Here is a 26,917-nt window from a genome sequence, read left to right as displayed (position 1 = left end):
TTTTGTGGTTTCCAGTGCTTGTGTAGCTCCGAGCTGATAACGTGCTTGAATTATTATTAATTTTTTAAAGTTGTTTTTCATGGGACTGTCCGCTTAAGTCAGGAGGGTGGCTAAGGACAGGGGAAGAGGTGGTGTGGGTATTCAGTGAGGCGTGTAGCCGTTGGGGTTTGCTATCAATAGAGCCTTCCCTGGGAAAAAAACCCAACCCTTTTGTAAAAGTCCTAGTAAGGGAAAGGTGTCGGGTGGTGGCTTGGGGGAGAAGCTGGAGTACGCAGTGCAGTGTCCAGCAGCACGGCTTCTGAATGTCCAGGGTGCTTTGTAGGTCTGAACTGTGAGGTTTAGTGCGGTGGTTGTTACGGCTGTTGTAAACCGACGTGGGCTGGGTGGGAAAAAGCCTCACCTGTGCTCTTTGTTTTAGGTTCCCGTGACTCTATATGACAATTGTCCTAAGGATAACCCTGCCTATTACTGCAACAAAAAGACAAGTTGTAAAAGCTGCGCCATGGATCAAAACTGTCAGTGGGAACCCAGGAATCAGGAGTGTATTGCTTTACCAGGTGGATATTCCTTCTATTTGTGTAAGAGAAAAACCCCAAATTCACCCTGTCCAAAAGTTGCTTTTTTTTTTCTGCTTACCCCGTTGCCTGCCATCTTTTAGTTCTAAGCTGGAGTAAATAATGTTGTTTAATCATACCGGCTTTGGTATGAAACTTTCGTAAATTCAGAAAGTCCGGTGGAATATTTTTCAGTCCCAGTTGTCTGAAGAGGAGTATGATCATCTGTATAATCATTATTAGGCTGTATTTCATCTCTCTCTTTTCATTTGATAAAAGCAGTACTGTTCATATAATAGGCTTCTGCAAGGTATTAGATTTAATAATGCATGCTGTTTAATTTTAGAAACTAGAATCATGCAAAAGTGTAATGGCACAGACTGGACAAATTAGGCAAATAACACCTGAAGTGTACGGGGAAAATTCTCTTATTAGAGTGTTCCCGGTGGGAGCTCATAGCAGTTGATTATTAGTCCCCCTGTAGTAATGTGGGGTTTTTTCCCGGTGACTGGGAGAGAAATACAGCATCTTCAGTGACTGACATTTGCAGGTCATAAAGTAGAGAGAAAAGGAGAAAAACCGATACAGACAGAAGCGTTAAATGGGCCTGGGAAGCCTTCCCCGAGTCGCTCTAGTAGGTCTGGATGTGTCCGGGGCTGGCATTTGCTGGTCTGGACGAGTGAAAAAAAGAAGAGACTTTGGAGAAGAGCTGTGAGAGTGAGAAAAACATTTTGTAATGAGGTAGATGAAGAGCTTGGTCTGTTTAATTTGTTGTCGAAAAGGGGCTGACTTGATCGTGTGTGTAAAAAGCCCACTGGAAGAACTGACACTTGAGAGCTTTCAGTCTGTTAGATAAATCTACACCGGGACTTTGGAGCTAGACGCTGAAAATGTCCATCAGGGTGTTTTTTAAGGGTATTTAAGAGCAGAAGAAATAATTACCACAGAGTATAAGGATTTCTTCAGTGGTAGACATGGCTGTGCTCAAGATGAGACAGGGGTTAATCCTGGAAATTCCATGCTGCGAACAGTATTAGGACAACAACCCTCTTATGTTGAATCCTAACAACTTATGTATCCTAACAGCTGTGGTTGAGTAAGTGGCTTTAAGTCATGGGCAGGATATGCGTTTGCTTTCTTTTTCTTCTACAATGAGTTTGCTATTTGACACTGTAATAAGTGCTTTGACTACCTACTGCAGGTAACTACATGATAGCATCACACTGCAGCTCCCCCAGGCAGCTTTCCTTTTCCTCCGGTATTATTATACATAGAAAATTCTGAGCCTGCCGAGAAGTCCTGCTGGGTTGGGGTGGAGCTGTAGGTTTTATTGTGGTGGAAGGGCTCTTTCACTGCTTGGAACGTTGTGAGCATCACTTGCAACTCTGCGCTTACTTTCTTTTACCTCCCCAGAAAATATCTGTGGGACAAACTGGCATCTGGTTGGCAACTCCTGCTTGAGAATTACGAACGCGAAGGAGAACTACGATCACGCCAAACTGTCCTGCAGATCCAACGGGGCTTTGCTGGCTTCCCTCACGACCCAGAAAAAGGTAGAATTTGTTCTAAAGGAGCTGCAGAAGATGCAGTCTTCGGTGAGTGCTTCTCTTTTATGTCCCCCGAGTAATGAAGCTCTGATTGGGGAGAAGTCCTTGCCGTGGTGGTGTAGGCTCGGTACAGAAAAGACATGCCTCTTAACCGAAAAGCACTGATTTTTCTTTTGAAATTCAACATACCCTATGGGTGCTTTTGAAGTGAAATTGTAGAGAATGTAAATGGGAAAGATAAATATAAACATACACGGTGCTTCAAAGGTATCGCTTTCTGTAATGAAATCCCGTGCGTGTTCCTCTTGTGGGATACATGACTGCAGCAGGAGTCCTCTCGTGACTTGTATTCAATATTTTATCAATAAAGGTCCCTTTGGGGCGCCAGAGGTGTTTAATTTAAAACATTTAAAGTTATTTATTCCACTCAGAAAAAGCATCTGTTTAAAATGTCGCCTGCTTCCTCTGCAGAGCTGCTTGGCTAATTTGGAGTTATTTAGGTTTGATTTAGTGGCAGGTGCTTTTCTGTCGGAGCCAGCGAGAAGCAAACTGGAATCTGTCCCTCTTCGTGCATCAATAAAATAAATATGTATTTTTTCTTTCCAGTCCCTGGCAGAAGCGTGGATATTCAGGGCAGGCTGTGTAGGTGGTGCTAAAGCCCCAGCAAAGAGGGATGCTGTGCAGCGTTGCTGCTGGGGCTTGACGGCACGTCAGCGGAACTCCTCTGGGGTCCCGGAGGCCGCTGCGGGCAGGGCTGGCCATCGGGGAGAGATTTATGGAAGAAAAATGAGACGTGAGGCAGTGGGATTGCTGCTTTTCAGAGGGGAACGTGCTTCAGTACTGAAGAGAAATATTCCCCTGTTGAAACGAGAGCATTTGATTCCCTTTGTAATTTGAAAGTGGCATTTCAGCAATTACAGGGTTTTAGAGGGGATTCAATTTAGCCACGAAAAGGTAAGGTGCAATTCAGACAAGATTGTTTGTTAAATCTTTTGTAAAGAGAGAAAACCAAGCCCGGGATATTGTAAAAGTACGTGGTTTGAACGGCTCCAGGTGTTTCTGGATATCCCAGTGGTTAAGTGTAGTGTAAATTCCTAAAGACACGTGGCAACCCTTCCCTAATAGTGTTTGAACCCTTGCGCTGGTGAGAAAAATACTGTTAATTTATGGGGTTTTTTTTCTGTACAGTATCCTTTAAAAAGTGAGCCTTGGAAATCTAAAGAGTCTATTAGCCCTTTGTAGTTGATATTAGTATTGAGTGCTTGTAAAGTGGGAAAATTCTTTTGCTAGAAAGCCGACCTGTATTTGGTGCTTGAATTTTTACCCTTCAGTAGCACGCTGCGGCCGTGCTGGGGGAGGCTGTACTGTGCATGAAGCAAACTGTACGTAGATGTTTGGTAAAAATAAGACGACTTGCTGGTGTTGGTATATAGTGCTGCGTAACCCTGTTGCTGTTAGAAGGTGCAGCTCTGGGGTTGAAGAGGGAGTGAAATCAGTTGGAAGCAGGTGATGGTTACAGATAGAGGTAAGGGAAGACGTGTGGTGTGAAGCTTTCCTAGGACGGCCGTGCCACCAAAGCGCTGTGACGGAGGAAAGGTTTTAACAGTAAAATGACATGTTGTACCAACACAGTTAGAGTGTCTCTCCCCAGAATGGAAGCGTGCCAAAAAATAAATTGCCAGTGGATATAGTTGTGTTACGGGTTCTTCCTATGGAGAATTTTGTTGCCTGATTTAGATTTGACCTGCGCTGTCTCTCCACCCCTCCATATATACGAAGCGGAGGTCTTCTAGCCAGACTGTGGAGTAGGTAGATTGTGTCATTTAAATATTTTGGGGGACTGCTAGTTTTCTTCCTCATGTCAAACTATAACCCCAGAAATTCTTTTTCCTGTGTCTGGCCAGTTACAGAAATCACAAGCATATGAAGAGCAACTTGCAGTTAATTTCACAGTCAGCCAGTGTGAATGTTTGACTCGGTTTCCTCCTCATGTAGATAACTAGACATGTAGTTTGGGGGAAAAAAAAGAAAAAAAAGGTGTTTCCTGAAGGATGTCTTCCTCTCTGTGGCATTTAATTCTGATAGCATTGACAAACAAACATTTCCCTTACTACATTTTTGCAATGCCCAACGTGGCAAAGTTGTCATGAGCATTATATGGTGATGTAGGGGGATGAAAGGATAGAGAGCAGCCCTGCTGAGAGGGACTTGGGGGTACTGACAGACGAAAGGCTGGACATGAGCCGGCAATGTGCGCTGGCAGCCCAGAGGGCCAACCGTGTCCTGGGCTGCATCAGGAGAAGCGTGGCCAGCAGGTCAAGAGAGGTGATTCTGCCCCTCTACTCTGCTCTGGTGAGACCTCACCTGGAGTCCTGCGTCCAGCTCTGGAGCCCTCAGCACAAGGAGGACGTGGAACTGTTGGAGCGGGTCCAAAGGAGGGCTACAAAAATGATCCGAGGGCTGGAGCACCTCTCCTGTGAGGACAGGCTGAGAGAGTTGGGCTTGTTCAGCCTGGAGAAGAGAAGGCTGCGGGGAGACCTGATGGCAGCCTTTCAGTACTTAAAGGGAGCCTATAGGAAAGATGGGGACAATCTTTTTAGTAGAGACAGCAGTGACAGGACGAGGGGTAATGGTTTTAAACTACAACAGGGTAGGATTAGGCTGGATATAAGGAAGAAATTCTTTACAGTGAGGGTGGTGAGACACTGGAACGGGTTGCCCAGAGAGGTAGTGGAGGCCCCATCCCTGGAAACATTCAAGACCAGGTTGGACAGGGCTCTGAGCAACCTGATCTCGTTAGCGGTGTCCCTGCTCGCTGCGGGGGGGTTGGACTAGATGACCTCTAGGGGTCCCTTCCAACCCAAAACTTTCTATGATTCTATGTGTATTTTCTTTTAATACCTAAGGTAATAAACCTGGGTATTAAATCTACCATTTTCCGTTATTTCTAGCCCAAAACTTTGACTCCGTGGGTTGGACTGAGGAAAATCAACGTGTCCTATTGGTGCTGGGAAGACATGTCTCCCTTCACCAACACCCTGCTCCAGTGGCTTCCCGACGAGCCAAGCGATGCTGGATTCTGTGGTTATTTAGCCGAGCCTTTCCTGCAAGGACTGAAGGCAGCAACGTGTATCAACGAAGTCAACGGCAGCGTCTGCGAGAGGCCGGGTAACTGCCTGACTTGGGTGTCTCGTGGGGAGCGGGTGGCTAAGAAGTGTTTGTGTTTCCTAGAGAGTAAAGAGGATCCCAGTCATTACATTAGAAACGAGCCGCGTCGTGACTTTGCCAAAGAAAAAATGGTTCTGAAAAAGTGTCTTGAGTAGGTATTTCATGCAGGAATGGGAGATTTAAAAAAAATCTCTACATGTCAGGTTGCCCAGAGAAGCTGTGGCTGCCCCCTCGCTGGCAGGGTTCAAGGCCAGGTTGGATGGAGCTCTGAGCAACCTGGTCTGGTGGAAGATGTGCCTGCCCATGGCAGGGGGGTTGGAACCAGATGAGCTTTAAGGTCGCTTCCAACCCAAACCATTCTATGACTCTATGTATGCTGTTAACTGTAGAATGCTTGAAGTACACTACAGCTTAATTATTTTTCTCTAAATTGCATACCTGAATGTGACATTTAGGTTAATTAAGGTGTGGAGCAGTCTCCTGCTTAAAAAAAAATAAAAATAATAAAAGCTGCTTTGCTATTGAACTCCCCTTTCTCCCCTCAATTGCTGCGTAGCCAGAGGAGGATTTTATCAAAGTTTGAAATTAATTGGGCAAGACACTTTGGAGATATAAGAACTTTGAAAAAGAAGCTATTTGCTTTTGGGAAAACTCTCCTAGCTTTGTTGGAACTGCATATCTTTTCAAATGGCTTGGCCTGTTAACTCTTCATTATAGCTGATTATTTCTGAATACCAATTAGTGCCTCTTTGTTTTAAGAGAGTTGGCTGATGACATAAAAATTTCAGAGTAAGCTACACCACTTTCAATCAGCCTTTGTGGACGTGCAGGGTACAGATCGTGAATGTAGAACCCGAACTCAAAATTTTGTATACTCTGACTTGCCGCACTTTGAATTGGTTTAAGCTTTAACTTGTTTTTTATGAGCTGAGAACAGTCACTTGAAACAGATGATAAAGCCTTGGCTCACACCAGAACCTCCTGAGTGAGTTCTGCTTTCAGTACTCAACGTTATGTGTGGAACTGATCAAATAACTTAAAACACGTTCCAGCGTGCTCACGTAAAACGTGGGCTTTCTTCCCAACACTTCGGTTAAGGAACACGTCAACAGACCTGCAGAGAGATAAAGACCACGTTCATAACACTATTTAAATTGCTTTTAAGGTGAATACCTTAAAAAGCATTGACACTTGTGAAGGATGCATAAGAAGAGAATTCATTTGTGAGGCCACACCTCAAGTGCTGTGTTCAGCTTTGGGCCCCTCACTCCAAGAAGGACATTGAGGGACTGGAGCGTGTCCAGAGAAGGGCAGCGAGGCTGGGGAGGGGTCTGGAGAACAAGTCTGATGAGGAGCGGCTGAGGGAGCTGGGGCTGTTCAGTCTGGAGAAGAGGAGGCTGAGGGGAGACCTTCTCACTCTCTACAAGTACCTGAAAGGAGGGTGTAGCGAGGTTGGGGTTGGTCTCTTCTCCCAAGTAACCAGCGACAGGACGAGAGGCGATGGCCTCAAGTTGTATCAGGGGAGGTTTAGATTAGATATTAGGAATAATTTCTTTCCTGAAAGAATGGTCAGGCATTGGACCGGGCTGGGCAGTGGTGCAGTCCCCATCCCTGGAGGGGTTCAAAATCACGTAGACCTGGCACTTCGGGACATGGTTTAGTAGACATGGTTGTGATGGGTTGACGGTTGGACTTGCTGATCTTAGAGGTCTTTTCCAACCTGAATGATCCTATGATTCTATAATTCTATGATTTTACAGTACTTGCTGCATTTCTCATATTCACCATGGTATACGATACCTCCAGCTCCATCCAGCAACACCACACCACAAACGAAGTCTTTGAGGTCTGTGAGACTGAACCCTTTTTCAGCCTGAACGATAGACAGGGCTTTTTATCTTCTGTCTTTCTATCTCGGGGCTCGTTACCTCTTTCTTTCCGGAAGAAAGCTGACTGTGGTCCTCCCTCCCGCAGCGAACCACAGCGCCAAGCAGTGCCGCACGCCCTGCGCCCTGCGCACCGTCTGCGGGGAGTGCACCAGCGGCAGCTCCGAGTGCATGTGGTGCAGCAACATGAAGCAGTGCGTGGACTCGAACGCTTACGTGGCCTCCTTCCCCTACGGGCAGTGCATGGAGTGGTACACCATGAGCAGTTGTCCCCGTGAGTAATCGCTTCTGCGTCTTCGGCGGGTGGGCTGGAGCCTTGTCGTTGTGGACGTTGGGTGGCAGAAGTCACAGAATCACAGAATGGTCGGGGTTGGAAGGGACCTCTGTGGGTCAGCTAGTCCAGCCCCCCAAGTCATCAGACTCTGCACGTTGGTCGTACTGCGCGGGGGATTTTCAAAAATAAGAAGCACCCGACGCCGGGAGCTTGGTGTGTGGGGCTCCGTCCTGCATCGTGTGGAGCGTTAAGCAGAGTTCGGTCCTGGCTGTGGGAATTACTGGTGAAACTAAATGGATAGCAAAGGCTTTCAAGTGAGATGATGAACTCTCTGCTTTTTTTTCAGATGCAGCAGTACTTGTTTCATTCTTCCTACCCTTCAAATTAATTGTTACATATCTTCATGAGATTAACTTCTTGTTGTATCTCTTCTGTATCTCTTTCAATCATATGGAGCCATGTATTTTAATATTAGATTATCTGTATCAAATCCCAATTAGTATTTACAGGACTGTTTTATTCTGAATTATTGTCTGTATATAGCCCACAGTAGGAATTTCTAACTTATTTAAAATAAATGATTAATTTTTTTCCCCTTTCAGATAGATGTGAGCAAACTGCAGAAGATTTACGGTGCTTTGGAATATTGCGTTTTGTTTTCAAACTGGGGTGAAATAGTCTAGAAGTTTAAAAAGTGGCCAAAACGGTTTTATAAATAATTTTTATGTACGTTGAATTCTTTAAGAGCAGAGCCTGAGCAGGGGAGTCAGGAAAGCCAGGGCTCTCGGAGTGGCAGAGGGAGAGGAGTGCCTGTGTTCCCCAGGAGGGAGGGTGGGCACTCTGAGCTGCTGCAGTTGCTCCAGGAGCTTGTGGAAGGTGATGAGGATAAGCAGGGTAGCTCAGTGTTGTGAAATAAGAGATGGATAAAATAGATTTCAGGTAACTGTCAAATGTGAGAATGTGAACTTGCCGCATTGCCAGAAGTCAAAAGTTGGAGGAAGCACCAGGCAGGAAATGAGTAAGAGGAAATAATGGAAAAAAAATGTTTTTCTACTACTTTTTTTTTTTCTTTTTTTTTCTTTTTTTTTTTTTTAAGGCAAATATTATCAATTAAAACATCAAGGGAGAAAGTCTGCTCATTTTGGCACACCAAGAATTTAGTACATATTTTTTAAGATGATACTGGGAAAGAAGTAGAAAAATTCCTGGATATTAAGAGTTTGTGACCCATGAAATACAATCCCATTTGAGAAAGAAACAGTTAAAGGGCAGCGATGTTTTTTCCCTGATTTAGTGGATTACTGGGCCCAGGGGATCTGTGTGTGGCACTCTGAGCATCCAAAGAAGACAAATTCTGTTCTGTTTTAGCTCGGATAAATACTTGAAATAGTGGCGTGTGATACTAAAACATGTGGTAAGAAGAGACTCAAAGCAAGTAAACAAACTGGGTTTTAGCCTTTGCTTCCGAATGGCTCATTTTATAATCTGATCCGTTGTAAATCAACTGGAGATCTTTTGTAAATCAAGGTGGAAATCAATTGGAGATGAGTTGGAGTTGGGAACGTTAACCCCTGGTTTTAGTGGGGGGTGTTTAATGTTTAGCGAAACTTTACTTGTGCGTTGCGTTGTTTCGTAACTCACTCGCCGATTAATTCAACCTTTCTGTTAATACTTAGATTCTAGAATCAAGATGCCAGTAGGAAGGAATGTACCCTCAGCAAGTTTGCTGATGACACCAAACTGGGAGGTGTGGTAGATACACCAGAAGGCTGTGCTGCCATTCAGCGTGACCTGGATAGGCTGGAAAGCTGGGCAGAGGGGAACCTGATGAGGTTCAACAAGGGCAAGGGCAGGGTCCTGCACCTGGGGAGGAACAACCCCAGGCACCAGGACAGGCTGGGGCGGACCTGCTGGAGAGCAGCTCTGCGGAGAGGGACCTGGGCGTCCTGGTGGACGACAGGGTGACCATGAGCCAGCAGTGTGCCCTGGCTGCCAAGAAGGCCAATGGGATCTTGGGGTGCATCAAGAAGAGTGTGGGCAGCGGGACGAGGGAGGTTCTCCTTCCCCTCTGCTCTGCCCTAGTGAGGCCTCATCTGGAGTCCTGTGTCCAGTGCTGGGCTCCCCAGTTCAAGAAAGATGAAGAGCTACTGGAGAGAGTCCAGCGGAGGGCTACGAGGATGGTGAGGGGACTGGGACATCTCCCCTACGAGGAGAGGCTGAGGGAGCTGGGCTTGTTCATCCTGGAGAAGAGAACGCTGAGAGGGGACCTAATAAATGCTTATAAATATCTGCAGGGTGGGGGTCAGGAGGACGGGGCCAGACTCTTTCCAGTGGTGCCCAGCGACAGGACAAGGGGCAACGGGCACAAACTGAGGCACAGGAAGTTCCGTCTAAACATGAGGAAGAACTTCTTCCCTCTGAGGGTAACGGAGCCCTGGCCCGGGCTGCCCAGGGAGGCTGTGGAGTCTCCTTCTCTGGAGATATTCCAGACCCGCCTGGACGCGGTGCTGTGCAGCCTGCTCTGGGTGACCCTGCTTTGGCAGGGGGTTGGGCTGGGTGACCCACAGAGGTCCCTGCCAACCCCTACTATTCTGTGATTCTGTGATTCTGTGAATTTATGTGTACATATGACTGTGAATATCACAATAAATATTTACAGATTTGGTGGGCTAAATCCCCAAGGTCACAAAAGACATACAAGGGTCTCTGTGTTTGTCGTCACCTGTATTTTGGGGCAGTGATTTATTTCACAATTTGATGTTTGGTTTTTTTTTCTAGCCGAAAACTGTTCAGGCTACTGCACGTGTGCTCACTGTTTGGAGCAGCCCGGCTGCGGCTGGTGCACCGATCCGAGCAACACGGGCAAGGGGAAGTGCATCGAGGGTTCCTACAGAGGTCCGGTCAAGATGCCAACCCCCGCCGCACCGGGGAAACACGGCTTGGAGCCCACCCTGAATGTCAGCATGTGCCCTGTGGAGAACAGCTATAACTGGTCCTTTATTCAGTGTCCAGGTAAACGAGCCACCTCTGTTCAAACATTTCAGGGTCGCAGCAGTTAAATGCAAAGGGAGAGGCTGTTTAGGACTGTAGGGATGTCTGGGTTCCCTCCTGTTAACGGGGGGAGGAAAAGAGCTTGGAAGACAAGCAAGAAATGACACATTTGAAGGTGGAAGGAGTTGTGCGGGTTTCTGGAGGCGAGCTGCAGAGATTTACTGCATGAACACTCAACTATGCGTCACTCTAGTGAAGTTTTTCCTTTCCCTACAAATGTTTACCAAGTTTTTAACGTCTGTTTGTTTATTCGGTTTAGGGTTGTTTGAAAGAAAGGCAATTCTTTCTCTGAAGGTTGATTTAACTGGTGGTAGTTCTCAGGGTCATGCTGAGATAATGATTTTGACACCATGGGTGTCGAATAGAATTACTTGGCCTGCTGCTAAACCCTTTCTTCCCCATTCCTTCGTGTAAATCTGTCCTGCCAGCTGCTTCAAGGCCAGGTTGGACGGAGCTCTGAGCAACCTGCTCTAGTGGAAGATGTCCCTGCTCATGGCAGGGGGGCTGGAACCAGGTGATCTTCAAGGTCCCTTCCAACCCAAACCATTCTATGGTTCTATGATTCCAGTCCTGTCTGTCCAAATTGCGCGTAATGTTTTGGAGTTCAGTTTGCTGTGTGTTGCTTCAAAGTTTAAGGTTTTCAGTGAACACCTCTCTTTGAGTCCGTGTATCGCTGGCAAGGCTGCAAGAACCTCTTTGGAAGGTGCATGAAATGGTTTCATTCAGCCTCTGCAGAACAGAGACTTGTGAGGTGCTGTGTCTGAGCACAGATACTCATCCTTTTCTGTTTTCTCCAGTCTGCCAGTGTAATGGGCACAGTAAGTGTGTAAACGAGAGCATCTGTGAGAAGTGCGAAAACCTGACGACTGGCAAGCACTGTGAAACTTGTATCTCGGGCTACTACGGTGATCCTACCAATGGAGGAACCTGTCAGCGTAAGTGATGCCTGAAGTCTTCCTGTGCTGAAGTCTTTTGATGTGTCTCGCTCTTTACTCGTTCCTCTGCTATCTTAACTGAAATTGTATCCCAATAACACATTTTTTCTTTCCTGCAAGCAAGGAACAATCCTTGTTTCTTCAAATCAAAGATAGGGAAACTACTTCATGAAATTCTTTGCCTCTCATTGCACAAGATGATTTTTTTACCCTCCTTTGTACACTCTAAATGACCACAGTGAAAAATGGGTTCGTTCTAGTGTTTTGATAAGAAACAGTGGTGATCCCAATGTCTTGAAGAAATTTCTATTTACGTAAATTCCACCTTGTATTACATTTGGTAAATGTGTTGTGCATTTATTGTTATAATCGTCTGCTTCACAAAAGGCTGGCCATATTGCTTTGAGGAGTTGGCTGGATTTCAGATGAGGATTAGCTGATCACAATTAAAATTGCATTTTATGTAGATAAGGTGCTTTGGGACTTTTTGGCACAAAGAACTTTTTTTGGTTGTGCGAGATCCAGTTAACAAACTGGGAAAAATATCTTTCCGGAAGGACCAATACAGGTAATACTGAGAAATGGATGTGTAAGCTTTGAAGTTTTGGCCTTGACCCTTGCAGCATTATTCTGGATTACTGCAAATTTTGTTGTGTAGTGTGGGGAGACCAGTTGTAAACCAGAATCCAGCTGTGATAGGTGATCTGCAGGTGTAAGGAAAGGTGCTTCTTGCTCCGCAGAGCTTTAATGGCGCATAGTTAGGTGGAGTGACACGATTAGATACAGCGATGGAGAAGGTAGAACAGAAAGGACGTTTTTCAGTGTCAGAGTGGTATCAGTACTTCCATGAAGTAGGTGTGGCTGGTTTGCAGGCATCCCGGAAGAAAGAAGTGAAGGTGATTGAAGACTTTGAGTTGCTCCTTGTAAGCGTGGAGACAATCCAGTAGAAAATACGTGGAAATTCATTTAGTATGTTTGCTGGAAGTAGCATCAACCTTTTGGACGAAGATGAGAGTGACAGAATCACAGAATGGTTGGGGTTGGCAGGGACCTCTGTGGATCACCCAACCCAACCCCCTGCCCAAGCAGGGTCACCCACAGCAGGCTGCACAGCACCGCGGCCAGGCGGGGCTGGAATATCTCCAGAGAAGGAGACTCCACAGCCTCCCTGGGCAGCCTGGGCCAGGGCTCTGTCACCCTCAGAGGGAAGAAGTTCTTCCTCATCTTCAGCTGGAGCTTCCTCTGCTTCAGTTTGTGCCCGTTGCCCGTTGTCCTGTTGCTGGGCACCACTGGAAAGAGTCTGGCCCCATCCTCCTGACCCCCACCCTGCAGATATTTAGAGGCATTTCGAAGGTCCCCTCTCAGCCTTCTCTTCTCCAGGCTGAACAAGCCCAGCTCCCTCAGCCTCTCCTCGTAGGGGAGATGCTCCAGTCCCCTCCTCATCCTCGTAGCCCTCCGCTGGACTCTCTCCAGTAGCTCCTCATCTTTCTTGAAGTGGGGAGCCCAGAGCTGGACACAGGACTCCAGATGGGGCCTCACTACGGCAGTGTAGAGGGGAAGGAGAACCTCCCTCGAGTCAGCAGCTGGAGCATGAACGTCCCGTTTCCTAAAGCAAGAGCGAGTAGGTGAAGTTTGAGGCTGTGAAGAAGAACGTCCCAGCGGACTGATCTGAGGGAAGGTGTGAAAGGATCACAGGCTCGGTCAAGGCTGCCTTACTTAGGGAAAAGGCGTTGCAGTAGATGGGATTTGATATTACGACAGACAGCACAACGGCACGGGCACAAAGGAAAGGCTGCGTCGCTGACACTGTATTTCAGAACATTATCTGCGAGATTAAATACCGCTGATATTTTTCAACTTATTTCCTGTGAAGATAATTTGAAATGCAGGAATGAATAAACTGAGACCGAGTTGGTCAGCGAAAATGCATAAATCTACTCTGAGCGTTCGGCTTTAATCATTGGATCATAACGTGCCTTTTGATATTTGTTGCTTTTCTACGCGTGTGGAAATTGAGAAGAAGTTACTCGGGACTCTGTCGCATGAGGGTTGTCCGAAAATAGTTTGTTGTTGAGATAATGAATGATAGACTAAAACCATCCAGATTCCTCAAAAAGAAATTAGAAAATGTGTTGAGAGCCTGTGGAGCAGCATTTGTTATCTGATGGAACCAGTAGCTCATGTCAGAAGTGCTTTGCTCTCAAGTGCTTTGGGCCCCAGTTTTTAATTTGCTGTGATTTAATGCCATTTGCTGTGAAGGGGAAGGAGTGAGGGAAGCAGGAGGCTGGGCAGAAGGACCGAGGTGGATCAGAAGAGGGAAAGCGAGAGGAAATCATCCTGCCTGATGCAGCCAGAGCGACTGCTGGCCATTAGTAATTTTTGCTCGTTAAGACGATTTCCAGAGGAGATTTCCTCACATGAGGGATTGGCTGATGGGCAACAGAGCCAACTCCTGCTTTTTCCCTCCTCCGAGCCACGGTCCCTCCTTCCGTTCCCGTTCAAGACGCGCTGACTCCACTCTTTTTCTGCTATAATGTGCAATGCTGTGTGCTCCACCCTGATGCGCAAGCGTCCGCGCGTTTGCGCGCTTCGTGCCTGGCGTGAGTCCTCGTGCTTCGACGCGCAGACCTGCGGCGTTAGCCCGTCGGCCCCAGCAGCGTGGGCACCGTAAAGCTCCTCAAACGGCAAATATCCGGTGCTGGAGAAAGCGTGAAGGGTTTGGTGTTTTCCGTTCTGCTGAACCGTCGGGAGCCGGAGTGACGCTGTTGGGGTAGCGGCAGCCTGGCAAACAGGCAGAGCTGGAAGCGGCAGCGATGGGGTTGTCGTGTTAAAAGGGGTAAAGGAGTCTGATAAGTGGGGAAAGGGAAGCCCTGCTGTTGAGTCACGAGGTTCAGAGAAGACCCCCTTGTGTTCTAAACTCTCTCTCAGAGAGGAGTCTGGGTGTGGCTGGATCAACTCCCAGTCCCAGACTTGGCCAACGGTTTATGTCTAAAGGGTGAAGTGTGGAGCCACTTGTCAGATTCAACTTGCCTGTCAGAGCCTCTCCCAGGACTTTCACTGAAACAGTTTCACAAAGTTGAAAGAATAGGGAATTTATTCAAGCGACAGGTATCACAGATTCGGGATTGCTGTTGATAAATGCACTGTCTACAAAAGTTGAGCTCAAGGCAATGGTTTAGTGCTTTAGTTAACAGTGTGTTCCTGGGGATACGTCTGACACAGAGAGGTGACTCAAAAAGGCGTCCCTTCTTGAGGGGGAAGAGAGGTTCAGGCCCGTTGACCCGTCCTTCAGGTGAAGTTCTCGCTTGGCTCCTCCTCCCAAAGAGAGTCTTCAAGTGCCAGTTTTTATATATTTGAAGTTTGCTATCTGGACTATTATTGTGCATGGATTGGCTCTTGGCATGGAATGTCGTGTGTCAGAAGCGGGACTCAGCAGTTTGACACGCCTATGGAGTGGGCATCTTGGCATGTGCTTCCAGGGGCCATCTGGTCTTTATCCAAAGCAATCTCTGGCTGTGCAGCCTCCACCGCGCCCCACAGCACTTGGTTTACAGTGATGGGCTGTCCCCCCTTGCTTCTGTCTGATAAGATAAGCACCAGCTAATTGCTCCATTTGTTAACTCTTTGGCTCTTGACACCTGAGTCCGAGCATGTCTTTCGTCTTGCATTGACAGGTCCAGCTAGACCATCGATTACAGCAGTTCAGAATCACAGAATGGTTGGGGTTGGAAGGGACCTCTGTGGGTCACCCAGTCCAACCCTCCTGCCGAAGCAGGGTCACCTACAGTAGGCTGTAGAGGACCTTGTCCAGGCGGGTCTGGAATATCTCCAGAGAAGGAGACTCCACAGCCTCCCTGGGCAGCCTGGGCCAGGGCTCCGTCACCCTCAGAGGGAAGAAGTTCTTCCTCCTGTTCAGCTGGAGCTTCCTCTGCTTCAGTTTGTGCCCATTGCCCCTTGTCCTGTCGCTGGGCACCACTGGAAAGAGTCTGGCCCCGTCCTCCTGACACCCACCCTGCAGATATTTGTAAGTGTATATTAGAAGCCAGGGAGGAGTCGGAAGAGCAGATGGAGTAAGGTGCCTTTTCCTACTGCTCTGTGCCACCAGGGCAGGTGAACACAGCCATACCGCTTGTGCTGAAAAAAATTTTGACAGACTGCGGTTATTACTCTGAAAGAATCGTTTGCAGATCAGCCTTGGTGTTCACAGAGCTGGCCAGATAATAACTGAACGGTGGGTAAATCGCTCCTCGGCCGCTGCTTTTAGGAAGCATCCAACGTAGAGAAATGTTCATCGGGAAGGGCAGGAGAAGCAGCACGTCCAATGTAAAAATAGCTGCAAGGTGCTTTCTCTGCATTCAGGATTTATTTGAATTTTCTGATTAAAGTTTCACATGAAAATATGCTAGCGGTAGATAAGACAGTTATTTGCAAGAGAGCGGAAGGCGTTATTATGCCTGAAATCAGATTGCCGCTGCGGCAGCGCTTCCGAACGGCTCCGTGGAGCGTTTGCTGGTGGCCCACGATGAGCTGCTGGGGCCGTGGTCCTGCCTGCTCCCTGCTCCCAGGGCTGCTCAGGGGCCTTGGAGGACGGCCAGAGCGTGTGGAGTGGAAGAACGGTGTCAGGCAGGTGGGTGATGCTGTTGCGTTGGGATGCTGGACCATGGGAAACACAGGAAGAGGAGCAGCGATCCCTGTGACCACCTCTGAATGTGTCTGTGAGCCGTGGTTTGTGAAGAAGGTGGAAAGAGACTCACTTTAAGGTGGTTCAGCATCAAGACTGTTACCGTGCTTCACGGTCAAAAAGCCATTTCCAGGAATTTTGCCTTTCTGCTCTAGCATCAGACTCTGGAGGGAAATTTCAGACTCCAGTGAGCGTCTCTAGTGCATTCTGTCAACGGTTTGTTTCCAAACTTGGGATGGTCTGGAAAGCCATGAGAAAATTTCTCTTCTTTGTGTGTATTCCAGTCCTTCAGTGAATCCTCTCTAGTTACGGGGCTCGTAGGAAGATGGATGATAAAATAGACTCTGTTTTACATAGAGTTATTGGAGTGTTCAGTGTTTTTGTGGCAGGATGAGGAAGAGTTAGTGCTCAAGATACTGGGATCTGCATCTAAACAACATGAAATTTGAAATTTCTCCTGATTTTTATATGTGATAGTACTGAATATTGATCAAATTTCACTTTGCTTACCTGTTGCAAAGCGTAAGGAAGGAAGTACAAGACGTTCTCAGTAGTATTCAGAATTATTTTTTTTAAAGCGCCACTAATGAGAAGTGTGTTTGCTTCACAGAATTCAATTATTTTGTCAAATCTTCATTCAGGCTACTTGTTCCCACAATAGGCCTTTATGCTTCTTCATATTTTGTTCCGTGTTGCTGCTAGGAAACCACTCATCCACATCTGAGAAGCACAATTAAGTCTCCCTGATAGAATATAGCTTCCATTACATGCCAATATAAAGAAGACATCAAAAGGATGCGTAAAATAAGGTGCAGGGTTGGCAAGGATGTTCAGGATGGGGACTTCGTGTCTAAGAATCTGCTGGTACATGAAGTGGCACGTCCGCTTAATGAGAAGGCATGTGTCTTCTTAACGAGGAGGCATCAGCCTTGAGAGCATACGATTTCCAGCAAGCTCAGGGACCGTAAAAGAGGGATCTTCTCTTTGGGTGCTTTTTCCCTTCTTGCGTTGGACGGTCTGCCTTGTGCAGCTCCAGGTGAATGTGTCTTCTAGTTCATTGGTAGAACAACTTCTAAAAGGCACCTACCTACCTGCCGGGACAAGTTATTATATCCGTTCTTCTAGGTATAGTGAACACTGTACCAAAGATTACTGCGTGGGTTGGTTTTGCTGTTGTTGTTTTGGTTTGGATTTTTTTTTTTTTTTTTTGCATGTACCTCCTCTACTGCTTTATGAATAAAGGTCCCAAAGTGTGTCAACATTAGCATTTTAATTTGAAGCAGGAGCATTCTTTCGAAGCAAATCTCCCTTACTTCCCCGCTGTCACACCTCGGTTTGCATCTCAAGCAGGCTCAGAGTAGATGAGCTGCTCGATTTCGGGCATGCCACGAGCCTGGTGCAGTCCGGGACATGCCCGATTTCCTTCGACCCCGACTCGGGGTCATTCACCTCGTGAGAGGAGGCCAAAGCTCTTCTGAAATACACTGGGGCATGTGCCCCAGACTGCTTACAGCATGGACATCGTGTTCTTAGCGCCAGCCGCTTCACACTGCAGATACACTGACGTTGTTGATAATGATGGTATCTTCTCAAAGGCCTCTTTATTTCTAGGAAAAGACCTAAAAGCACCACGAGGTTTGCTTTATTTGCAGAAAATAGTCTTCCCTCAAGAGTTTTGATTTCGAGTGAAATGTGTTAGCAAGCCCCAAACTATTCCAGATATTACAGAATCCCAGCATGGCAGGGGTTGGAAGAGACCTCTGTGGGTCACCCAGTCCAACCCCCTGCCCAAGCAGGGTCACCCAGAGCAGGCTGCACAGCACCGCGGCCAGGCGGGTCTTGAATATCTCCAGAGAAGGAGACTCCACAGCCTCCTCGAGCAGCCTGGGCCAGGGCTCCGTCACCCTCAGAGGGAAGAAGTTCTTCCTCATCTTCAGCTGGAGCTTCCTCTGCTTCAGTTTGTGCCCGTTGCCCCTTGTCCTGTCACTGGGCACCACTGGAAAGAGTCTGGCCCCGTCCTCCTGACCCCCACCCTGCAGATATTTATGGGCATTTCTAAGGTCCCCTCTCAGCCTTCTCCAGGCTGAACAAGCCCAGCTCCCTCAGCCTCTCCTCGTAGGAGAGATGCTCCAGTCCCCTCCTCATCCTCGTAGCCCTCCGCTGGACTCTCTCCAGTAGCTCCTCATCTTGCTTGAACTGGGGAGCCCAGAACTGGACCCAGTACTGCAGATGGGGCCTCACTAGGGCAGAGGGGCCTTTTTCCTCCCAGTTACCATATTCCTAGTGCTATCTAACAACAAGAGAGGAAGTTGAATACATTTTTGAGGCTAAAAAGCACAGTCTGAGCATGATTTCATACAAAACACCAGTCCTGGAGCCCGCACTCACTCCATTTTGACGCCCGGTTCTGTTTTTGGCTGCCTTCTGTATCACGGAGAAACCAGACTGCCGACCAGGGTTTTCATATGTGCTTGAATTGCTGATGTATCGCAGTTTGGCAACTAAGGAGCTTAATTGCTATCAAATCTGTTTCTCTTGGTTCATTCAACATTGCATCTTTTCCCCTCTCTGTTCAACAGCTTGCAAGTGCAACGGCCACGCGTCCGTCTGCAACACGAATACAGGGAAATGCTTCTGCACTACCAAGGGAATAAAAGGAGACGAGTGTCAACTGTGAGTTCATTTCACTGGGCGATTTGAAATCCCAAGGCCGGGCACGTAGCAGCGTGGAACCCCGACATTTCGTAATGAGTGTGTTTGATGTCTCTGCTCATCTCCTCCTGCCAACAGTTGACTAACTTCGTTGGCGATGCAGCCAGCCATGCTTCCCCGGGGAGGGGGGATAACAGGAGCAACAAGATTTCCGGAGATTTCCATTTTTAAGAACATTTCCACTGGGAATGGCATGCAGAAGGGATGGGGTGAAAAAAAATAATACCCCCACCCCCAAAACTATCCATACCGCTTTGCTTTCTCCCTCTATCGTTTCTTTCTGCTTTCTCCCTCTATCGTTTCTTTCTGCTTTCTCCCTCTATCGTTTCTTTCTGCTTTCTCCCTCTATCGTTTCTTCTTTGCTTTCTCCCTCTATAGTTTCTTCTTTGCTTTCTCCCTCTATAGTTTCTTTTTAATCGGTAGATTTTTACTGTCTGTACGCTCTGATGCTGTGCTGGGCGAGTGTAAATATATCTGAAATAAGGCTTTGACATTCAAGCATTTTAATGGAGCAGTTTCAGAGCGACTAATTTGCTGGAGGTTTCTGTGTAACGTAACAGAAATGCTTTTAGCGTAATGTTAGTGGAAATAATTTCATTCCAAATAGTTTCATTGCCAGGTTTATTTTTAAAGCGTTGCTCGCCTGAGTAAACCTTTACAAGACTTTAAACGCCAGTAGAAGCTTCAGGTTTTGACTGTAGTAATCCAGTTCCATGCATTGTAAAGAGCTTATAAATACATTCCAAGTGGCTGCAAAGGTTAATACGCAGAATTTTATATTTCATTTTTACTGCATACTGGTTTGACTTGCAGGGACTGTGGAATTTCTCCATCAGCCCAGTATAGCTCAGACATTCATCTTTTATTTTTAATTGTGTACCGTTATCAGCACAGGTGGTGTTTCGGATTTTTAGTGACTGGGAATAAATAGAACTGGGGGGAAAAAAAATCCATTTATTAAAAAATATGTATTCCTTTTAGGTGTGAAGTCGAAAATAGATATCAGGGAAATCCACTTAAAGGAACATGTTACTGTAAGTACTCTTGGGATTTTGTTTGGAGATAAAAAATGTGTTTGAAGCTTAAAATACCTTATTTACAACTAGTTTTAGTTTCCTCAGCATCTGTTTAAAATACCAGGGGATTAAGGGAAGGATGAAAAAATAGTTTTAAAAAACTTCAGTTTTCACTACAGTATTGTTTAAAGACAACGAAAATACATTTCTTGATAAGGTCTGGGTGATGATTGGATCTTTCAGAGCAAACTTTTTCACAGGACTTAGAAATGAAATCAGGTCTTCTGCAGAATACTCTAAATTGTATACCTAATAAGTCAAAGCCAAAGCATGTCTCTAGAATTTCTGGAAGTGCAAAGTACTGAAACATTCTGTTTCATGTTAGAATGGGTGAGGTTTCCAAATCTCCACGTTTGCTCTGAAATGAACAGTTGGGTCCCCGTGCGATTCGAGAAGATGCTCTGCCAAGATTCAGATGACTTAGTGGAAACCCTCCAGCTTCTATTTGCAAATATCAGCAATCAGCTCCCTGGCAGCCATGGGTGGATGTAATCTCAAATTGCATCGAGATGCAGCTCTCAAATAGTATTTTTGCGCAATACAGAAATGATCAACGTGCTTTAATTAGCGAACGTGGATTCTGCTGCCGTAGGCAAACCAGGGCGCTGATGGCTTCTCCTGACAGTCTCTTTGCGAGGATGCCCTAATGCATTGCTGCCAGGCTGGGGAAGTGGGCAACACGGGGAGAAAGACCGAACTTTAGGACTCTTCCAGGAACAACCTCGTGCTGTACGGGTTCAGTGTCACTTGGTTTTCTTCCTGGAAAATTCGTGTCTTAGTGCTTGATAGTTGTGGGTAGACATCAGCAGGTTGTCTAGCTCCTGTCTACCCAACAAGGGGCCTTCAGGAGGCGATAAGAAAGAGCACTGCTGTATAGTTTCATATTTATTACTGCTTGGAATATCTCTGTATGGGTCTGGCAATACGTACGAGTCATAATACTGTGTTTTAATGAAAGAATGCTGAGACTGGTGGATGTATCCCCAAAACTGGCTGGGCACTGTGGAATAACAGAGGTGGTAGCCCAGCCCTAGGCAGATACGAGCACAGGAGGGCAGACAAGTAGGCCAAAAACTGGTCCTGGTGTGCCTGGCCGTGATGTGACCCGGAGTAAGGTGGCAGCTGGGTCCATTAAGAAGTAGCTGCTCTGTAGAAATCCTCCCTGTACAGTCTACTGATGTACAGAAACTTACCATGTGTGGAACTTAGTCCCCTCCCAGGTGGGGATTACACATCTAATTAATTAATTAATTATATAGAGGTGTTGCCCTATGGAAAAAGTAAATGTCTTGACATGTTCTTTACAGTGTATAGGTGTGAACAGTCCTTTAGATTAAGGTTGGAGGCTATTGCATGGAAGATGTAAGCAGAATTTTTTTCCCCACCAGACTCAAAGAGAGGGTTTTGTCCCTTTTGGGGGGGATCATGCGTAGATTGGAGTCATTCGTAACAGCGTGGTGACTCCCAGTCATGCTCTCAGTGCAGGAAGCCCTTCGGCGACATCATGTCTTGCTTTGCAGAAGTTTGTTTCATTTCAAGACGTGGGATAACTGTCTCTGTGCATTCCTTACAGATACTCTGCTCATTGACTATCAGTTCACCTTCAGCCTTTCTCAAGAGGATGACCGCTATTACACGGCGATCAACTTCGTAGCAACACCCGAAGAGGTAAATTTTCTGCTTTCCTTGTAAACTTCATCCTTTGGGTTTGTGTTTGTCATCTCTTGGCCACGGAGGCGATGAATTGTTACAGTTCTGCCGGTCTCCAGATGTAGTTTCATGATGAGGTGTGTGTGTCCAGTTCCACAAAGCAACCAGAACTTTTTGACCTTGGCTTGGCCGTGCAGTTTCCTATCTTCACAGGAGAGTTTCATAAGGAGCCACGGTTCATTCTTCACAGTTCTTAGAACAACCTTGGAGCTACTAGTTTTGCTTGTTGTTCACCCTGTACCTTGTGTCTCAATTCTTCCTCTTATATTCAGTGCATGTGACTTGTTTTATTCTTTATTATTTCTTATTACATTTCTGCTTTCAGAAAATGTAAATAGGTTTTTAGTTGATGTATTTGCTTCATGTAAATAACAAATTGCAAGACTTTTTTTTTTCAGTGCAGATTTGCTAGGAAACAGTACAGTCAAATTGTTATCCTAAAAATGGATTTTCTTTTTTTCCACCCTTCCCAAGCAAAACAGAGACCTGGACATGTTTATCAACGCATCTAAAAACTTCAACCTCAACATTACTTGGTCCACAAGTTTTGCAGGTAAAATGAGCATGCTCTGAGTTGCTTGGTAGCTTGTTTCGGTTACCGGTTTCTGACAAATGCAAATTTAGTTAGGGAAACTTTTTTTCAAACCTATGAACTTGTCATGCAGTTTTCTTAAATGGTGGGCACGGGGCCAGAGGTAAAATGTTAAAAAGAAATATGTTTTTCCATCTTAATAGTGCCTTTTGGAAACATCGAAGATGCAGATTTGATTTTTCAGTAATGCAGTATTTTGGCATACGGTGGTTTTGATAATGCAATGCAGCTTAAAAGAGTAATGTTCAGATGAATAGTTCATTTTGTAACATTACAATTCAGGAGGCTTCGCCCTTTTTGTTTGCCACTTAAAACGTGCATTGAAACATCTTTTCCTGCTCCTTTTTAACATTTGAAAACAGCTGGCACGCAGGCTGGGGAGGAAATTCCAGTTGTTTCAAGAACCAATATAAAGGAATACAAGGACAGTTTCTCCAATGAGAAATTTGATTTCCGCAACAATCCAAACATCACTTTCTTCGTTTACGTCAGCAATTTCACCTGGCCGATAAAAATACAGGTAGGAGCTGTTAGAGTGTGTGTAATTATTTAAAAATACTGTTTTGTTTCTCTCGAGCGACGTGGCGGTTCGGCGTGCTTCGCGTTGTCCACGCTGAGCCAGCTCTCGCTATAATCCTGCAGCAGACAAAGGTTTGATGTTCCTGATTAAGAGCAAAAAGATGCGTCGTCTTCTGACGTCGCCTCAGCCCAGGAGATCTGAAAACACGCTGTGAAATAAAGCGGGGTGCTTGCTTATTAACAGGGTTGTGTTCTGACGAGGTCTCTGACTTGAAATGTGTAGGTATGGATGTTGAAGGAAACAGAGACTCGTATCGCCAAAAAACCAAGCCTGGAATGAGAAACAGTGGAAATGTTCTTAGTGTCTCTTTTTAAAGTCTGGTTCTCCAGAGGCACAGCTCGAGGGCCATCCCCCTTTCTCCCCCCAGACGGGTGGGACCTGCAGAATAAGATGAAGCTCATTCTTTCCCTTCATTCGGTGCAGTCAGTTAACACGTTGCCTCCGGTGTCAGACTGACTGCGATGATCAAGCTGGTGCTGAAGAAGCGGTGGATGGAGCTCGGTGGATCGTGAAAACACTCATAGATCACAGACTGCAATCACAGAGACACCGCAACTGCTGCTGATAATGCAGAGGAACCTTGGCCACCTTCTTGCTAAGTCAAGTGTCAACCCGTGATGTACTCAGAGTGATACGGGCGCCCTTGGAAGGGCAAAAGGACTTCTAGGTCTGGAACAGAGATCTCAAATGAGGCTCTGTATATCTGAGTTCTGCCTTTTTTAAGAGCTTTGGTCAAATGTGGGAACCCAAATTCTTCCATTTTCACCCTTATTCAACCAATTATTAGTTAAAGATGACAACTTCACCTTAATTTACTGGCTGTTTCAACCATACCAGTCACACAAATTTGCCGTAGTGGTTGATTCCAGCAAAGATAATGCACATGATGGTATTGAGCAAGGAAATAGGTCCGCCTGGGAAAAAGGTCCTTAAGCTATTTAGTGATACTTTTCAATGTATTTCCTGAGCTTGTTAAAAAATATTAGGGATACTTGTGAAATGTCTGCGTCACCCTCTGGTAAAGACGGTAGGTTTTAAGTAATGGGGAGACGTTGGCTTGTTTGCAGACTGTTAGGTGTGAATGGCTGACTGTGGACTGCGTTTTGGTTCTGCTAAATATCACTTGCAATATTGGTAAGAATTTTCCAACGGGGAGATGATATTTTACAAACTGGTGAAGTCTTAGTTCGTTGTGAAGTCCTAGTTTTTAGATAAGGAGGAGTTTGCGAGAGCTGCAGAGTAAAGCCTTTATGCCGTTGGATACCCAAGCAGTGAGTACTGAGCCTCACGGTTTTAATTTAAAAGAGGTGCTGCTTTCAGTGCAGAAAGTTGTGTAATCATTTATTTAAATCTTCAGGCTTCTGTTTTATCAAATTGGTAATCGCAGGAGTCAGAAAAAATGCAGGTTTTATTTTTTAACTCACAGGTTATGTGTCCATTGATAGTTTAGCTTCCGTATAATCAGTGCTGGACTACTACCTAGCCTAAATTACTTGCTTTGCTATTTCTTGATGTGGAGTTGTGCGTTAGGACTTTGTAGATGTTTGGGAACAGTGCTGTCTCCTGTCCCTCAAGCTCTCCTGTGTTACTCCTACCCACGCTTATGGTGAATTTCTGCCAGCTTTTCCTGTGCCTGTTGTCACTGAGCTGAAATGTCCCCTCCAGCTTCTTGCTTGGCAGCTGGGTCTCCGCTTTCCCCCTGGATGAATTTGGATGGGTCGTATCCTCTCTCAGCCTTCAGTGTTTGGTGGTTTAAGCCAGACAGAGCCTCCCCATCTTGTCCTGCAAAGCAGGTTATTCAGGTTCAGTTGCGTCGTTTGTTTTTCCTGTGCACTCACTTGTATTAATCTCGCTCGTACAGTTTTGGTCAGCCGTGTGGAAGGTCGTGGAGATCAGGTCTCACCATTGCTTTGTATGGTGCCTGCTCTAGCTTCTTTATGGACCTTTCTAGGTCCTTTTCATGGCAGTATTTTGCTTTGCTTATTCTCGTGGCTGCAGCAATTCATAGCCCTTACTCATTTTAATATGGACTAAGACACCCTGTTCTTTCACATCCTTGGTTTCCAGCTGATGAGCTCCCAGTCATGCTGGCGAACGTTGGCAGTCCCTAATAGCATGGTAAAATGTTATCCTGATGCTGTTGCTGGATAGTATTGCCAGTCCTGAAGATCATCTAGTTGTTCTTCTGTGTGGTTCTTTTCTGTATTTTTGTTGATGATCCCCTTCAACTTTGTCAGCAGATTGTGGTGTCAGCACACGTTCTTTTTTGGTCTGTGCCATTAATGAATATAGCAGTCAAAGTCTGTCCAAATGCCATCCTTGAACTAACTTCTGTCCTCTTTAACCACCGCGATTCTGGAAATAATCTTCACCATCTTTATCTTTCCCAGGAGTTTCCAGTGTGTTGATAACCATAATGAAATTTGGATTAGCTCAGCTGTGCTGCCTAGGTCTGTACAATTAATTATTTTTACAAACAGAAAATAGTGGGCTGGCATAGCTCAGATTACTGTTGTCAGCTCTGTTGCTGTTTTCATTTACTTCTTCAGTTCTTTTATTTAAAACTTGTCCTGAAACTTTGCGTGCTCTCGGGGTCTTGGGAGCGTGAATATCTAGATTAATCACAGAATCACAGAATAGGAGGGGTTGGAAGGGACCACTGTGGGTCATCTAGTCCAACCCTCCTGCTGAAGCAGGGTCACCTACAGCAGGCTGCACAGCACCGTGTCCAGGCGGGGCTGGAATATCTCCAGAGAAGGAGACTCCACAACCTCCCTGGGCAGCCTGGGCCAGGGCTCCGTCACCCTCAGAGGGAAGAAGTTATTCCTCATCTTCAGCTGGAACTTCCTGTGCCTCAGTTTGTGCCCATTGCCCCTTGTCCTGCTGCTGGGCACCACTGGAAAGAGCTTGGCCCCATCCTCCTGACACCCACCCTTCAGATATTTATAAGCATTTATTAGGTCCCCTCGCAGCCTTCTCTTCTCCAGGCTGAACAAGCCCAGTTCCCTCAGCCTCTCCTCGTAGGAGAGATGTTCCAGTCCCCTCCTCATCCTCGTAGCCCTGCGCTGGACTCTCTCCAGTAGCTCCTCATCTTTCTTGAAGTGGGGAGCCCAGAACTGGACACAGGACTCCAGATGGGGCCTCACCAGGGTAGTGTAGAGGGGAAGGAGATTCTCCCTCCTCCTCTAAATACGAATTTGAAATTTTCCGTAGTGCCACGCTCGGCTGGTGGGTTGCTTCCCCAGCCTTGCTGCCAGCGGCGCGATTTCGTGTGCCATTTCATGTGGAGGGCTGGGATCCGTGCTGTCTGCTTTCACTGGCTTCGAACACATGGAAACACGACAGGCTTTTTTCTCCACCTCGATCTTTTTATAACCTTGTTCCCATTAGCCGCTTTGCCTTGCACCTGTGTTCAGTGTCCTTGTCCTTAATGAAAACACTCATTTAGTTTTAGGGATGCCGCTGATGGGTTTTAATCTCCTGCCTACCCTTCCAGCGTACCCTCTTCCCTCTCCTTTTCTGGCCTCCTTTACTTGTGTGGCTGACACATCGCTTGCTATTTTGTTTATCGGTTGCCGAGGTCTAGCACAGCGTGGCATTTGGCAGTTCTTATTTTCTGTCTGTACTGCTTGCTGGCTGCTTGCTAATGAATCCTTTCCTCTCCGTAAGAAGTAGACTCTTTAATTGTTCCTAATGTCCTTTTTGAGGTTAGTTCTGAGGATACAGCTTTCAGATAGTTTTGTATCTTTGACCTGAGAGGAATACTTAGAGGGCTGCTTTCCCATTGCTTATCTCCTTAGTCCACTTGATTTTACTGTCTTATTTAATTTCTCATAGTTAACAAGAGTGAACTTTGATTCTCTTACACCATTTACCTCGTTATATCCTTAATTTAATATTAATTTCCTTGTGTGCACTCAATCCAAGGTAATTTTGCATCACCAGCTCTTCTTAATGCCCTTGTTACTTGCCAAAACAAAGTGTAAAACAGCAGCAGCTTGTACTGGTTTAGAGACCTTTTTTGTGAAGAAGTCTGGCAGCAATATCGCATCCATGAATACGTGGTCCTTACGACTTCTGTTAGCTCGCTCTTCAGTTCAAACTCTTTCCAGTGGTGCCCAGTGACAGGACAAGGGGCAACGGGCACAAAC

General features: G+C 46.2%; 1 protein-coding gene across 1 annotated transcript in view; it reads left to right on the top strand.

The window, feature by feature from the left end:
- ATRN (attractin) overlaps window positions 1–26,917 on the top strand; it is a 187,386-nt gene that overhangs the window by 79,019 nt on the left and 81,450 nt on the right. The window contains exons 14-24 of the mRNA XM_075420254.1: window positions 419–557; window positions 1,968–2,149; window positions 5,053–5,269; window positions 7,244–7,429; window positions 10,208–10,441; window positions 11,278–11,415; window positions 18,676–18,769; window positions 19,790–19,842; window positions 21,458–21,552; window positions 22,069–22,147; window positions 22,549–22,706. Of these exons, the coding sequence (XP_075276369.1) occupies window positions 419–557; window positions 1,968–2,149; window positions 5,053–5,269; window positions 7,244–7,429; window positions 10,208–10,441; window positions 11,278–11,415; window positions 18,676–18,769; window positions 19,790–19,842; window positions 21,458–21,552; window positions 22,069–22,147; window positions 22,549–22,706 (1,575 nt within the window). The remainder of the gene's footprint in view (window positions 1–418; window positions 558–1,967; window positions 2,150–5,052; window positions 5,270–7,243; window positions 7,430–10,207; window positions 10,442–11,277; window positions 11,416–18,675; window positions 18,770–19,789; window positions 19,843–21,457; window positions 21,553–22,068; window positions 22,148–22,548; window positions 22,707–26,917) is intronic.

Source organism: Opisthocomus hoazin, chromosome 5, assembly GCF_030867145.1.
Source record: "Opisthocomus hoazin isolate bOpiHoa1 chromosome 5, bOpiHoa1.hap1, whole genome shotgun sequence".
NCBI lineage: Eukaryota > Metazoa > Chordata > Aves > Opisthocomiformes > Opisthocomidae > Opisthocomus > Opisthocomus hoazin.
This window is presented reverse-complemented; position numbering and strand designations above follow the sequence as displayed.